Source organism: Leptodactylus fuscus, unplaced genomic scaffold (assembly GCF_031893055.1).
Source record: "Leptodactylus fuscus isolate aLepFus1 unplaced genomic scaffold, aLepFus1.hap2 HAP2_SCAFFOLD_589, whole genome shotgun sequence".
Classification (NCBI taxonomy): Eukaryota; Metazoa; Chordata; class Amphibia; order Anura; family Leptodactylidae; genus Leptodactylus; species Leptodactylus fuscus.
Genome location: NW_027440620.1, coordinates 35,696 through 50,540, shown reverse-complemented (window position 1 = coordinate 50,540; position 14,845 = coordinate 35,696). Strand labels below are relative to the sequence as shown.

General features: G+C 47.7%; 1 protein-coding gene across 1 annotated transcript; it reads left to right on the top strand.

Annotated features, from left to right (window-relative positions):
- Positions 1 to 2,491: 2,491 nt before the first annotated feature.
- FADS6 (fatty acid desaturase 6) lies at positions 2,492 to 11,548 on the top strand (the record flags this gene model as incomplete). Its single annotated transcript, XM_075261896.1, has 6 exons — positions 2,492 to 2,687; positions 3,515 to 3,681; positions 3,754 to 3,934; positions 6,699 to 6,883; positions 9,883 to 10,062; positions 11,323 to 11,548. Coding segments are annotated over 6 exons (1,059 nt in total), but the record flags the coding sequence as incomplete, so codon positions are not given.
- Positions 11,549 to 14,845: the final 3,297 nt, after the last annotated feature.

Genomic DNA, 14,845 nt, shown 5'->3' with positions numbered 1-14,845 from the left:
CACAGAGGAGACCCGGCCGGTGTATGGAGAGTCACCCCAATGCCCCATGAGATGTCCTGCCCCTCCCTCTAGTGACCCCCCATGTGAGGGGCTGCTGGTACCCACTGAGGACACCCGGCCGGTGTATGGAGAGTCACCCCAATGCCCCATGAGATGTCCTGCCGCTCCCTCTAGTGACCCCCCATGTGAGGGGCTGCTGGTACCCACAGAGGACACCCGGCCGGTGTATGGAGAGTCACCCCAATGCCCCATGAGATGTCCTGCCCCTCCCTCTAGTGACCCTCCATGTGAGGGGCTGCTGGTACCCACAGAGGAGACCCGGCCGGTGTATGGAGAGTCACCCCAATGCCCCATGAGATGTCCTGCCCCTCCCTCTAGTGACCCCCCATGTGAGGGGCTGCTGGTACCCACAGAGGAGACCCGGCCGGTGTATGGAGAGTCACCCCAATGCCCCATGAGATGTCCTGCCCCTCCCTCTAGTGACCCCCCTTGTGAGGGGCTGCTGGTACCCACAGAGGAGACCCGGGCCGGTGTATGGAGAGTCACCCCAATGCCCCATGAGATGTCCTGCCCCTCCCTCTAGTGACCCCCCATGTGAGGGGCTGCTGGTACCCACTGAGGACACCCAGCCGGTGTATGGAGAGTCACCCCAATGCCCCATGAGATGACCTGCCCCCTCCTTCTAGTGACCCCCCATGTGAGGGGCTGCTGGTACCCACAGAGGAGACCCGGGCCGGTGTATGGAGAGTCACCCCAATGCCCCATGAGATGTCCTGCCCCTCCCTCTAGTGACCCCCCATGTGAGGGGCTGCTGGTACCCACTGAGGACACCCAGCCGGTGTATGGAGAGTCACCCCAATGCCCCATGAGATGTCCTGCCCCTTCCTCTAGTGACCCCCCATGTGAGGGGCTGCTGGTACCCACAGAGGAGACCCGGCCGGTGTATGGAGAGTCACCCCAATGCCCCATGAGATGTCCTGCCCCTCCCTCTAGTGACCCCCCATGTGAGGGGCTGCTGGTACCCACTGAGGACACCCAGCCGGTGTATGGAGAGTCACCCCAATGCCCCATGAGATGTCCTGCCCCTTCCTCTAGTGACCCCCCATGTGAGGGGCTGCTGGTACCCACAGAGGAGACCCGGGCCGGTGTATGGAGAGTCACCCCAATGCCCCATGAGATGTCCTGCCCCTCCCTCTAGTGACCCCCCATGTGAGGGGCTGCTGGTACCCACTGAGGACACCCAGCCGGTGTATGGAGAGTCACCCCAATGCCCCATGAGATGACCTGCCCCCTCCTTCTAGTGACCCCCCATGTGAGGGGCTGCTGGTACCCACAGAGGAGACCCGGGCCGGTGTATGGAGAGTCACCCCAATGCCCCATGAGATGTCCTGCCCCTCCCTCTAGTGACCCCCCATGTGAGGGGCTGCTGGTACCCACTGAGGACACCCAGCCGGTGTATGGAGAGTCACCCCAATGCCCCATGAGATGTCCTGCCCCTTCCTCTAGTGACCCCCCATGTGAGGGGCTGCTGGTACCCACAGAGGAGACCCGGCCGGTGTATGGAGAGTCACCCCAATGCCCCATGAGATGTCCTGCCCCTCCCTCTAGTGACCCCCCATGTGAGGGGCTGCTGGTACCCACTGAGGACACCCAGCCGGTGTATGGAGAGTCACCCCAATGCCCCATGAGATGTCCTGCCCCTTCCTCTAGTGACCCCCCATGTGAGGGGCTGCTGGTACCCACAGAGGAGACCTGGCCGGTGTATGGGGAGTCACTGACATGGGAGATGACCTGCCCCAGTAAGACCACGGCCCCCCGTTATCCAGGACTCCAAGGCTTTGTCTGACCCCTCACGGGGGCGCTGCAGGATTTGGTCTTCACCCCCCCTCCACCCTTCTTGTATATGCTAATGTGACTGGGGCAGATTTGAATATTTTTTTATTATTTTTTTGCAGCAGTTTTTGAAAACAAAAGAAAATTTTAGTTTTTACCTTTTTAAAAATGTTTCATGTAATTTCCCCGACTTTGTGCAGTTTTATTCGCCGTTTCCTGACCACCCGACAGGAGGAACTATGTGAGGGCCGAGGCTGCAGGAACCGCCTGTAAACCCCAATCTATGATAGTGTGTCGGGAGAGGGGGGTGGTCCCGCACATATATGGGGGTGGTCCTAGAGGGTCCTTGTACAGCTGCCTATGGCACGGCTGCCCTATAGAAAAGCTGGAAAGTTCCCGCACATAGTAAATAAAATCTCGCAGGTCGGCCTCGCGCCCCCGGGACCAGACGCCGCCTGACAGATTCTTGACTTGATGCCATTATTACATTTTGTTTCTTTAGACTTTGCCTGAAGCCATTTCACAACGTTCCCTGGTGACCTTAGAAGGTTCCCCTGCTGGTGACAGTCTGATGGAGGAGATGGAGGAGCTCAGACCTGCAAATGTCCATGGACAATCCAATGTGGAGATACTGAGACGCAGGCCAGTGGGGGGCAACGAGGGGTCAGTGGGCAGCGGTGCGGGCGCTCGGAAGGATCAGTTGTCGAAACCTGAAAATACAGACAAAGATGGAAGTGCCAAAATGCGGGAACTCTCTGAGATGGTGCGGGCGGTCTACAAGGGCAGCAGCTGGTGGGAGCGGCACGGCCTGGACTGGACCATCATCGCCTCGGCCTTCTGTCTATTACTGGGGGGTAAGTAACACCAGAGGCACGGGCGAAATTGGGAAACATCTTCTAGATTGGTCCAGAAACTTCATCTCACCGTAGAGTGCAGAGGAATAACGTATAAGGGTCTCCCAAAAATAAGAGGGGCTTTAGGAACCAGAGAGACCCTGCAGTGGACGGCTCAGTCTGTGCGGGATCTGTCAGTCCCCTGCACGGAGCAAGTGAAGCGTCACAAGGGAGGAGGTCTATGGAGTGCGCAGGTCCACCCGCTCGCACTACGGAGGTGCTTGGTACAACCACCCTCTGGAGGTCCCAAACCAGGTGCAAAGTGGGGGCTGCGACATGATCTAGTAACGTTCCAGGGGCGGTCCAGGCATCCGCAGCGGTGATGAGTCCAGACCACAGGGCCAGGGATTCCCTGCAGAGGTGACATGTCCGGGACCACCTAACCCCCATCCCTGCTGGTCTCCACCGCCCACTGCACACATATTGACTAGAACCAGTAAGTGGAGACCAGCAGGGACCCAGTAAGGGCTGGAACCAGAGGGGTGCAGGGCTGGTGAGCCTACGATTGGTTTGTTTACCTTTTTAACCCATTCTGAGCCAGTTTAGACAGGTCATATGAGACAAGTCAGGCCTGGACATAGTGGTCGCCATCTTGGATACCTGCTTAGACCCTCCATAGACTTTGTGACCCTGCTGGTCCTATCAGCCGTTACTTTATTGGCGGAGACTTTGCGTGTCACGGTCTTGAACTGTTTTTGTCTTTCTTATAGATTTTATTTTCGGCGACTCTTTGGTTATTTCCTTCCCTTCTACGTTGCGCCTCTTTCATGCTCTTCTTCTTTCCATAGGCTTCTTGTGTCTGAGATCCCGGAGCTTGCTCTTGTGCACACTGGGCATTGTGTTCCTTGGCCTGGCTCATGCTGTCTTCTCAATAAAAGGGGCTCATATGGCAAGTCACCGCACACTGTGCCAATCCCGCCGCTGGGGCAAGTTCTGGGCCACCTTCTTCATGGAGGTACGGGGAGGATTCGGGGTTACGTGGTCATCAGTGACCTCCATAGAGAGTGGTAACGTCCATGTCTTGTAGGTGTGCTCATGTGTTCCCGCTCAATGTGGAGAAGAAGGACATGTCAAAATGCATCATGGGTACACGAATATCATTGGCCTAGGGGACTCCAGCATCTGGAAGGTTCCGTACCTGAGCTGTGGCATCTACATGTTTGTGGCCCCTCTGGCACTGCCGCTCCTGACAGTACTTATAGGGTTAAGTAAGTATCAGCCGTGTGTCCTATATACCACCGACTGCAGATACAGGATACAGAGAACCCCGACAGGACTCCTAGGAAACACCATGAGAGTACGGATACCCCCCCCCCCCTACATAGTGATTGACAGCCGACTGTGTACACCCCTCTCCTAGATCATGTACCCCTATATATCACACAGCTCAGCTTCTCTCCTCTATCCTATACCCCTATATATCACACAGCTCAGCTTCTCTCCTCTATCCTATACCCCTATATATCACACAGCTCAGCTTCTCTCCTCTATCATATAACCCTATATATCACACAGCTCAGCTTATCTCCTCTATCCTATACCCCTATATATCACACAGCTCAGCTTCTCTCCTCTATCCTATACCCCTATATATCACACAGCTCAGCTTCTCTCCTCTATCCTATACCTCTATATATCACACAGCTCAGCTTCTCTCCTCTATCCTATACCCCTATATATCACACAGCTCAGCTTCTCTCCTCTATCATATACCTCTCTATATCACAGAGCTCAGCTTCTCTCCTCTATCATATACCTCTCTATATCACACAGCTCAGCTTCTTTCCTCTATCCTATAACCCTATATATCACACAGCTCAGCTTCTCTCCTCTATCCTATACCCTATATATCACACAGCTCAGCTCCTCTCCTCTATCCTGTACCCCTATATATCACACAGCTCAGCTTCTCTCCTCTATCATATACCCCTATATATCACACAGCTCAGCTTCTCTCCTCTATCCTATACCCCTATATATCACACAGCTCAGCTTCTCTCCTCTATCATATACCCCTATATATCACACAGCTCAGCTTCTCTCCTCTATCCTATACCCCTATATATCACACAGCTCAGCTTCTCTCCTCTATCCTATACCCCTATATATCACACAGCTCAGCTTCTCTCCTCTATCCTATACCTCTATATATCACACAGCTCAGCTTCTCTCCTCTATCCTATACCCCTATATATCACACAGCTCAGCTTCTCTCCTCTATCCTATACCCCTATATATCACACAGCTCAGCTTCTCTCCTCTATCCTATACCCCTATATATCACACAGCTCAGCTTCTCTCCTCTATCCTATACCCCTATATATCACACAGCTCAGCTTCTCTCCTCTATCCTATACCTCTATATATCACACAGCTCAGCTTCTCTCCTCTATCCTATACCCCTATATATCACACAGCTCAGCTTCTTTCCTCTATCCTATAACCCTATATATCACACAGCTCAGCTTCTCTCCTCTATCCTATACCCTATATATCACACAGCTCAGCTCCTCTCCTCTATCCTGTACCCCTATATATCACACAGCTCAGCTTCTCTCCTCTATCATATACCCCTATATATCACACAGCTCAGCTTCTCTCCTCTATCCTATACCCCTATATATCACACAGCTCAGCTTCTCTCCTCTATCATATACCCCTATATATCACACAGCTCAGCTTCTCTCCTCTATCCTATACCCCTATATATCACACAGCTCAGCTTCTCTCCTCTATCCTATACCCCTATATATCACACAGCTCAGCTTCTCTCCTCTATCCTATACCTCTATATATCACACAGCTCAGCTTCTCTCCTCTATCCTATACCCCTATATATCACACAGCTCAGCTTCTCTCCTCTATCATATACCTCTCTATATCACAGAGCTCAGCTTCTCTCCTCTATCCTATACCCCTATATATCACACAGCTCAGCTTCTTTCCTCTATCCTATAACCCTATATATCACACAGCTCAGCTTCTCTCCTCTATCCTATACCCCTATATATCACACAGCTCAGCTTCTCTCCTCTATCATATACCCCTATATATCACACAGCTCAGCTTCTCTCCTCTATCCTATACCCCTATATATCACACAGCTCAGCTTCTCTCCTCTATCATATACCCCTATATATCACACAGCTCAGCTTCTCTTCTCTATCCTATCCCCCTATATATCACACAGCTCAGCTTCTCTCCTCTATCCTATACCCCTATATATCACACAGCTCAGCTTCTCTCCTCTATCCTATACCCCTATATATCACACAGCTCAGCTTCTCTCCTCTATCCTATACCCCTATATATCACACAGCTCAGCTTCTCTCCTCTATCCTATAGTCCTATATATCACACAGCTCAGCTTCTCTCCTCTATCCTATACCCCTATATATCACACAGCTCAGCTTCTCTCCTCTATCCTATAGTCCTATATATCACACAGCTCAGCTTCTCTCCTCTATCCTATACCTCTATATATCACACAGCTCAGCTTCTCTCCTCTATCCTATACCCCTATATATCACACAGCTCAGCTTCTCTCCTCTATCATATACCCCTATATATCACACAGCTCAGCTTCTCTCCTCTATCATATACCCCTATATATCACACAGCTCAGCTTCTCTCCTCTATCCTATACCCCTATATATCACACAGCTCAGCTTCTCTCCTCTATCCTATAGTCCTATATATCACACAGCTCAGCTTCTCTCCTCTATCCTATACCCCTATATATCACACAGCTCAGCTTCTCTCTATCCATTTGTTTGGAGTCTTTTCTGGTTTTTCTAGAACATTTTCGTGTTTTATTTCCTTCTGTCTGAACATGGAGCGATAGTTGTGGATGTCGCTGCAGAATCCCATCTCTGCCCTGCCTGTGCTTAGTGTGAGGGACCTTCCTCTGTATACAGGTTACTGCCCCCTTGTCCATTATATATATATATATCTCAGCTCTTGTATTTGCAGAGTATATAGCCCAGATGCCGCTGTTCCCCGCCCTGCGCAGCCTCTTCTGGATGGTCTTCGGCCTTTGGGCTTCCTCCCAGCTGCTGCTCCATGTGTCCGGCCTGAGCTATTCCGGGACATTGGGGTGTCTGCTCCTCTCCAGGGCTCTATTCGCCGTCCCCTTTATACATGTCAATATATTTCAGGTGAGATTCAGTATATAGCTGTATATATATATATATATATATATATATATGTATTGTATATATATGTACTGTACATAGCTGCAGCAGTATATAGCTGTATATATATATGTACTGTATATAGCTGTAGCAGTATATAGCTGTCTATATATGTACTGTATATAGCTGTAGCAGTATATAGCAGTCTATAGCTGTATATATATGTACTGTATATAGCTGTAGCAGTCTATAGCTGTATATATATGTACTGTATATAGCTGTAGCAGTATATAGCAGTCTATAGCTGTATATATATGTACTGTATATAGCTGTAGCAGTATATAGCTGTATATATATGTACTGTATATAGCTGTAGCAGTCTATAGCTGTATATATATGTACTGTATATAGCTGTAGCAGTCTATAGCTGTATATATATGTACTGTATATAGCTGTAGCAGTATATAGCTGTATATATATGTACTGTACATAGCTGCAGCAGTATATAGCTGTATATATATATATATATATATATATATATATATGTACTGTACATAGCTGTAGCAGTATATAGCTCTCTATATATGTACTGTATTTAGCTGTAGCAGTATATAGCTGTATATATATATGTACTGTATATAGCTGTAGCAGTATATAGCAGTCTATAGCTGTATATATATGTACTGTATATAGCTGTAGCAGTATATAGCAGTCTATAGCTGTATATATATGTACTGTATATAGCTGTAGCAGTATATAGCTGTATATATATATATATGTACTGTACATAGCTGCAGCAGTATATAGCTGTATATATATATATATGTACTGTACATAGCTGTAGCAGTATATAGCTCTCTATATATGTACTGTATTTAGCTGTAGCAGTATATAGCTGTATATATATATGTACTGTATATAGCTGTAGTAGTATATAGCAGTCTATAGCTGTATATATATGTACTGTATATAGCTGTAGCAGTATATAGCAGTCTATAGCTGTATATATATGTACTGTATATAGCTGTAGCAGTCTATAGCTGTATATATATGTACTGTATATAGCTGTAGCAGTATATAGCTGTATATATATGTACTGTATATGTCCAGGGCCAGACGTTACCAGGTCTCAGCCTATAGGCCGGGCTGCAGCGATTCCTCAGGATCACCCGAAACCCTCAAAGAGAACCAGCTCCGTCTTATCCGTATGTCTGACATTAAGACGTCTTGTAATAAACTTCTGGATGGGATTTCACCTTCGTTACTCCTTCCCCTATTTCTATATTATCACCTGAGCTCTGGGGGGGACATCCTGGGGGGTGGGGAACACTGTGGGGGCAACCTGATGGGGCATATGATTCTATGGGGGAAACTTAGGGCGTGGGGGGCATATAAGTGTGGGGGTACCCTGGAGGGGGGACATGAAAGTGTGGAGGTACCCTGGAGGGGCGGACATGAAAGTGTGGGGGCACCCTGGAGGGGGGGGACATGAAAGCGTGGGGGCACCCTGGAGGGGGGACATGAAAGTGTGGGGGCACCCTGGAGGGGCGGACATGAAAGTGTGGGGGCACCCTGGAGGGGCGGACATGAAAGTGTGGAGGTACCCTGGAGGGGCGGACATGAAAGTGTGGGGGCACCCTGGAGGGGGGGGACATGAAAGCGTGGGGGCACCCTGGAGGGGCGGACATGAAAGTGTGGGGGCACCCTGGAGGGGCGGACATGAAAGTGTGGAGGTACCCTGGAGGGGCGGACATGAAAGTGTGGGGGCACCCTGGAGGGGGGGGACATGAAAGCGTGGGGGCACCCTGGAGGGGGGACATGAAAGTGTGGGGGCACCCTGGAGGGGCGGACATGAAAGTGTGGGGGCACCCTGGAGGGGCGGACATGAAAGTGTGGAGGCACCCTGGAGGGGGGGACATGAAAGCGTGGGGGCACCCTGGAGGGGGGGGGGACATGAAAGTGTGGGGGCACCCTGGAGGGGGGATATTATGAGGGGCATTATATTGTAAGGGGTCACTAGGGAGGAATTACACTGTGTGGGGCCACTAATGGGGGGGGGGGGTCCATTGAGGGGGCATTATAATTTGGGTAAGTCAGGTATTTCTATGTAGTGATGGGGGGGCCACTGATGAAACCTTTGCACAGGGTCCATGTTCCATATACAGTGCTGTGTCCAACTGAGCAATGGGACCCCCTGTGACCATGAGAATGGAGCGTGCCCACTACAGATATGGAGATGTGTTGGTAGCGGGATACCCCTTTAATGGAGGCTATTGCCAATAAACCTCTATCCAGGGATTAGGGACATCTGTCTGATCGCTGGGGTTGAGTCCTGGAGGTCCCCAAGTGTCCTATGTGGATGGAGAAGTTCTGCACATATATGGATAGGAGATGTGTTGTTAGTTGGGGAACCCCTTTAATGGCCTGTTCTTAGCCAATCAGGAGCGGGTCTGACTGGTGGGGCCGACCAGCCGCAGGTTTGTGGTTCCATACGGTGATGCATGAAGTGTTTCCCAGGAATGACTAGTGTTGCTGCATTTACCCTGCGGGATTATTTATGGGTGGAGATCATATAGGGTTTAGCCAAATCCCTGCGCACGTGGCTGGGGTGATGGGGCCGCTCCACGTGTCCTAAAGTCACTTCTATGATTTCTTCGTCCTAGATTATAGTAGGAAGTCTCTATAGGCTGTAATATAATCTGCAGAGGACTCCTATAGGAGGCCACGGCCACAGAACATGTGAGTGGGTCGTGGACCTCCTGGGTGGGTCTCAGCGTAGGACGGCTCCACCAGAGAACTACACGATCCTCCAGCTGACCCTAAACCATTAGAGGTTCAGCAAAGCTCAATGTAAAGGGGACCGTAGTCTATGAGTGAGGGGTCCGAGCGTGACGAGTCCTCCGCCCCCACTGGTGGCTCCTCCCACTATCAGGCCACAATAGGTTCTGTTCTGTATAATATCAGTTGATAGAACTTCGATGTTTCTGCTTCTTAACCAACAATTTCCCTTCGTGTCCTTCCAGCACATTGGTCTACCGATGTTTTCCGTATCGAACCGTCCGCACCGCCTCCAGCTCATGACTAACGGAGTGCTGAACCTGCCACGAAACCTTCTCCTGGACTGGACCTTTGGCCATTCCCTCATCAGCTGTCACGTGGAACATCATCTGTTCCCTCATCTGTCAGACAACATGTGCCTGAAGGTCAGCCACGAATCCAACTGGACATACAAGTCACAAAGTAGAGTCCGTCAGGGGCAGGAATGTGGCAGACATTATGGGGGGCCTATATACTAGGCTATATACCTATAGCGGGCCCACCTGGACATAAAAGTCACAAAGTAGAGTCCGTCAGGGGCAGGAATGTGGCAGACATTATGGGGGGCCTATATACTAGGCTATATACCTATAGCGGGCCCACCTGGACATAAAAGTCACAAAGTAGAGTCCGTCAGGGGCAGGAATGTGGCAGACATTATGGGGGGCCTATATACTAGGCTATATACCTATAGCGGGCCCACCTGGACATAAAAGTCACAAAGTAGAGTCCGTCAGGGGCAGGAATGTGGCAGACATTATGGGGGGCCTATATACTAGGCTATATACCTATAGCGGGCCCACCTGGACATAAAAGTCACAAAGTAGAGTCCGTCAGGGGCAGGAATGTGGCAGACATTATGGGGGGCCTATATACTAGGCTATATACCTATAGCGGGCCCACCTGGACATAAAAGTCACAAAGTAGAGTCCGTCAGAGTCTCATCTTCCTCTGGTTTGGTGACTGCTATATGGGGAGGTGGGGGTGGGGTGGGGCGGGTGTATTGGGATAAATATAACAGTCCGTGGAATCTCATCTTCCTCTTGGGTGGTGACCACTATATGGGGAGGGGGGGGGGGGGGGGGGCGGGTGTATTGGGATAAATATAACAGTCCGTGGAATCTCATCTTCCTCTTGGGTGGTGACCACTATATGGGGAGGGGGGGGGGGGGGGGCGGGTGTATTGGGATAAATATAACAGTCCGTGGAATCTCATCTTTCTCTTGGGTGGTGACCACTATATGGGGAGGTGGGGTGGGGTGGGTGGTTTGGGTATAACCGTCCCTGGAGTCTCATCTTCCTCTTGTTTGGTGACAGCTGGACACGTATTGGGCAGCAAACACGGGGAGAACATACAAACTCCTTGCAGATGTTTTTATGCCCTTGTGGGATTTAAACACCAGGACCCAGCGCTGCAAGGCTGCCGTGCTAACCACTGAGCCACCGTGTGGCCCCTATTACAAATTCTATAACATCATTAATAACCAGTTTATTTGTTCCCACCTCGGAGCCCCGCTCGTTGCTGACTCGGACCCCATACCCTGACCGGCCGCTTCTCCTCTCCACTGCACATGCGCAGATCCCATCAGACAGAACCATTGCTCTATTATAAGACTCGGCCTGTTTCTTCTCTCATGTTCTCACAGGTAAAGCCTTTGGTGTCCAAGTATGTGCGGGATCACAATCTGCCCTACCACGAGGACTCTTACACGTCGCGTCTCCAGTTCTTCCTGAGCCATTACGAGGAGCTGATGGTCCTGGCGCCTCCTATTGCCCAACTGGTAGAATTTCACTGAGGTCCGACCGGATCCTATTGGACTCTAGAAGTCTCATCTGCGGGATCCGTATCAGAAAGGTGTATTAGGACGTTCCATAAACATAACCATTATATATTGTATCACAATGTCTATACACTGAAGAAATCTGTCTGTATACATCTGTCTGTATACAGCTGTCTGTATACACCTCTGGGATATTAAACCGGTCCAACAGGTCATTAATCTGCATAAACTCCCCGAACTGGCCCAGCCCTATAATTACACAGGAATGATATGAAATTATCGTCTATGGAAGATACAAAAGAGATGAGATCAGAAGAAATGTAAGAACTCAACAGACAAGTCTGCAAAACATAGTGATATAAAGGGGAAGATACAGAAGTGACTATATATATATATTGTATATATACTGACAAACAAGAGGTTAGACCTTGTGACTTTCAGGCTCTAGATCTCCCCACACACTATAGCTTGGAACATGAGACCAATCATCTTATAGACAATCATCTCAGCTATCTCATACATACATGTGACATGTAACTATTTAGCATATGATCAATTCTGCAGACTCCTCCTCTCATGTAACTATTTAGCATATGATCAGTTCTGCAGATTCCTCCTCTCATGTAACTATTTAGCATATGATCAGTTCTGCAGATTCCTCCTCTCATGTAACTATTTAGCATATGATCAGTTCTGCAGATTCTTCTCATGTAACTATTTAGCATATGATCAGTTCTGCAGATTCCTCCTCTCATGTAACTATTTAGCATATGATCAGTTCTGCAGACTCCTCCTCTCATGTAACTATTTAGCATATGATCAGTTCTGCAGATTCCTCCTCTCATGTAACTATTTAGCATATGATCAGTTCTGCAGATTCCTCCTCTCATGTAACTATTTAGCATATGATCAGTTCTGCAGATTCCTCTCATGTAACTATTGAGCATATGATCAGTTCTGCAGATTCCTCTCATGTAACTATTTAGCATATGATCAGTTCTGCAGATTCCTCCTCTCATGTAACTATTTAGCATATGATCAGTTCTGCAGATTCCTCTCATGTAACTATTTAGCATATGATCAGTTCTGCAGACTCCTCTCATGTAACTATTTAGCATATGATCAGTTCTGCAGATTCCTCCTCTCATGTAACTATTTAGCATATGATCAGTTCTGCAGATTCCTCTCATGTAACTATTTAGCATATGATCAGTTCTGCAGATTCCTCCTCTCATGTAACTATTTAGCATATGATCAGTTCTGCAGATTCTTCTCATGTAACTATTTAGCATATGATCAGTTCTGCAGATTCCTCTCATGTAACTGTTTAGCATATGATCAGTTCTGCAGATTCCTCCTCTCATGTAACTATTTAGCATATGATCAGTTCTGCAGATTCCTCCTCTCATGTAACTATTTAGCATATGATCAGTTCTGCAGACTCCTCTCATGTAACTATTTAGCATATGATCAGTTCTGCAGATTCCTCTCATGTAACTATTTAGCATATGATCAGTTCTGCAGATTCCTCCTCTCATGTAACTATTTAGCATATGATCAGTTCTGCAGATTCCTCTCATGTAACTATTGAGCATATGATCAGTTCTGCAGACTCCTCTCATGTAACTATTTAGAATATGATCAGTTCTGCAGACTCCTCTCATGTAACTATTTAGTATATGATCAGTTCTGCAGATTCCTCCTCTCATGTAACTATTTAGCATATGATCAGTTCTGCAGATTCCTCCTCTCATGTAACTATTTAGCATATGATCAGTTCTGCAGATTCCTCTCATGTAACTATTTAGCATATGATCAGTTCTGCAGATTCCTCCTCTCATGTAACTATTTAGCATATGATTAGTTCTGCAGATTCCTCCTCTCATGTAACTATTTAGTATATGATCAGTTCTGCAGATTCCTCTCATGTAACTATTTAGCATATGATCAGTTCTGCAGACTCCTCCTCTCATGTAACTATTTAGCATATGATCAGTTCTGCAGACTCCTCCTCTCATGTAACTATTTAGCATATGATCAGTTCTGCAGACTCCTCCTCTCATGTAACTATTTAGCATATGATCAGTTCTGCAGATTCCTCCTCTCATGTAACTATTTAGCATATGATTAGTTCTGCAGATTCCTCTCATGTAACTATTTAGCATATGATCAGTTCTGCAGATTCCTCTCATGTAACTATTTAGCATATGATCAGTTCTGCAGATTCCTCCTCTCATGTAACTATTTAGCATATGATCAGTTCTGCAGATTCCTCCTCTCATGTAACTATTTAGCATATGATCAGTTCTGCAGATTCTTCTCATGTAACTATTTGGCATATGATCAGTTCTGCAGATTCCTCTCATGTAACTATTTAGCATATGATCAGTTCTGCAGATTTCTCTTCTCATGTAACTATTTAGCATATGATCAGTTCTGCAGATTCCTCTCATGTAACTATTTAGCATATGATCAGTTCTGCAGATTCCTCTCATGTAACTATTTAGCATATGATCAGTTCTGCAGACTCCTCTCATGTAAATTGTCACGGAGCAAAGGTATACGTCTTTCCTCCGGAGGATATTTTGAATCAACAGGGACGCAAGAGGTCGGGAGACAACAGCAATTTATTGTAATCCACAAAGTTAGTAGCCGGCGGCGGTCACATCAACCGTAATAACAATAAGTCCACAGAAGTCACAATCCAATGATAGCTTTGGCTCCTTGGTCCTGTAACTAAATCCTGGCTCTCTGCAGAGCTGTGCACAGGCCGGCTAACACATACTAACTGCAAGCTACAACTATATACTAAGACTGTTACACCTATATCTGTGGGGGGAAGGGCTGAGTCACAGATCCTTCCCCCCTCACCTATACCAAGGAGAGCAGACTCCCTGTCTACTATGGACAATGCACCATCCAACATCTTCTTGGAGACACTGATCAGATTATCTCCACCCATTGTCCTCACTAGTTAGAGGTATTTGCATACAATGTGCTAACACACTAGACCCCAATCAGCCAACTACACACTGATGTATACAACAGGTTAGAGAATACATTCCACATGAAATATATATTACACATTGCCTATAGTATAGACTCTAACCATCCCGTGACATAACTATTTAGCATATGATCAGTTCTGCAGATTCCTCTCATGTAACTATTTAGCATATGATCAGTTCTGCAGATTCCTCTCATGTAACTATTTAGCATATGATCAGTTCTGCAGATTCCTCCTCTCATGTAACTATTTAGCATATGATCAGTTCTGCAGACTCCTCCTCTCATGTAACTATTTAGCATATGATCAGTTCTGCAGACTCCTCCTCTCATGTAACTATTTAGCATATGATCAGTTCTGCAGACTCCTCCTCTCATGTAA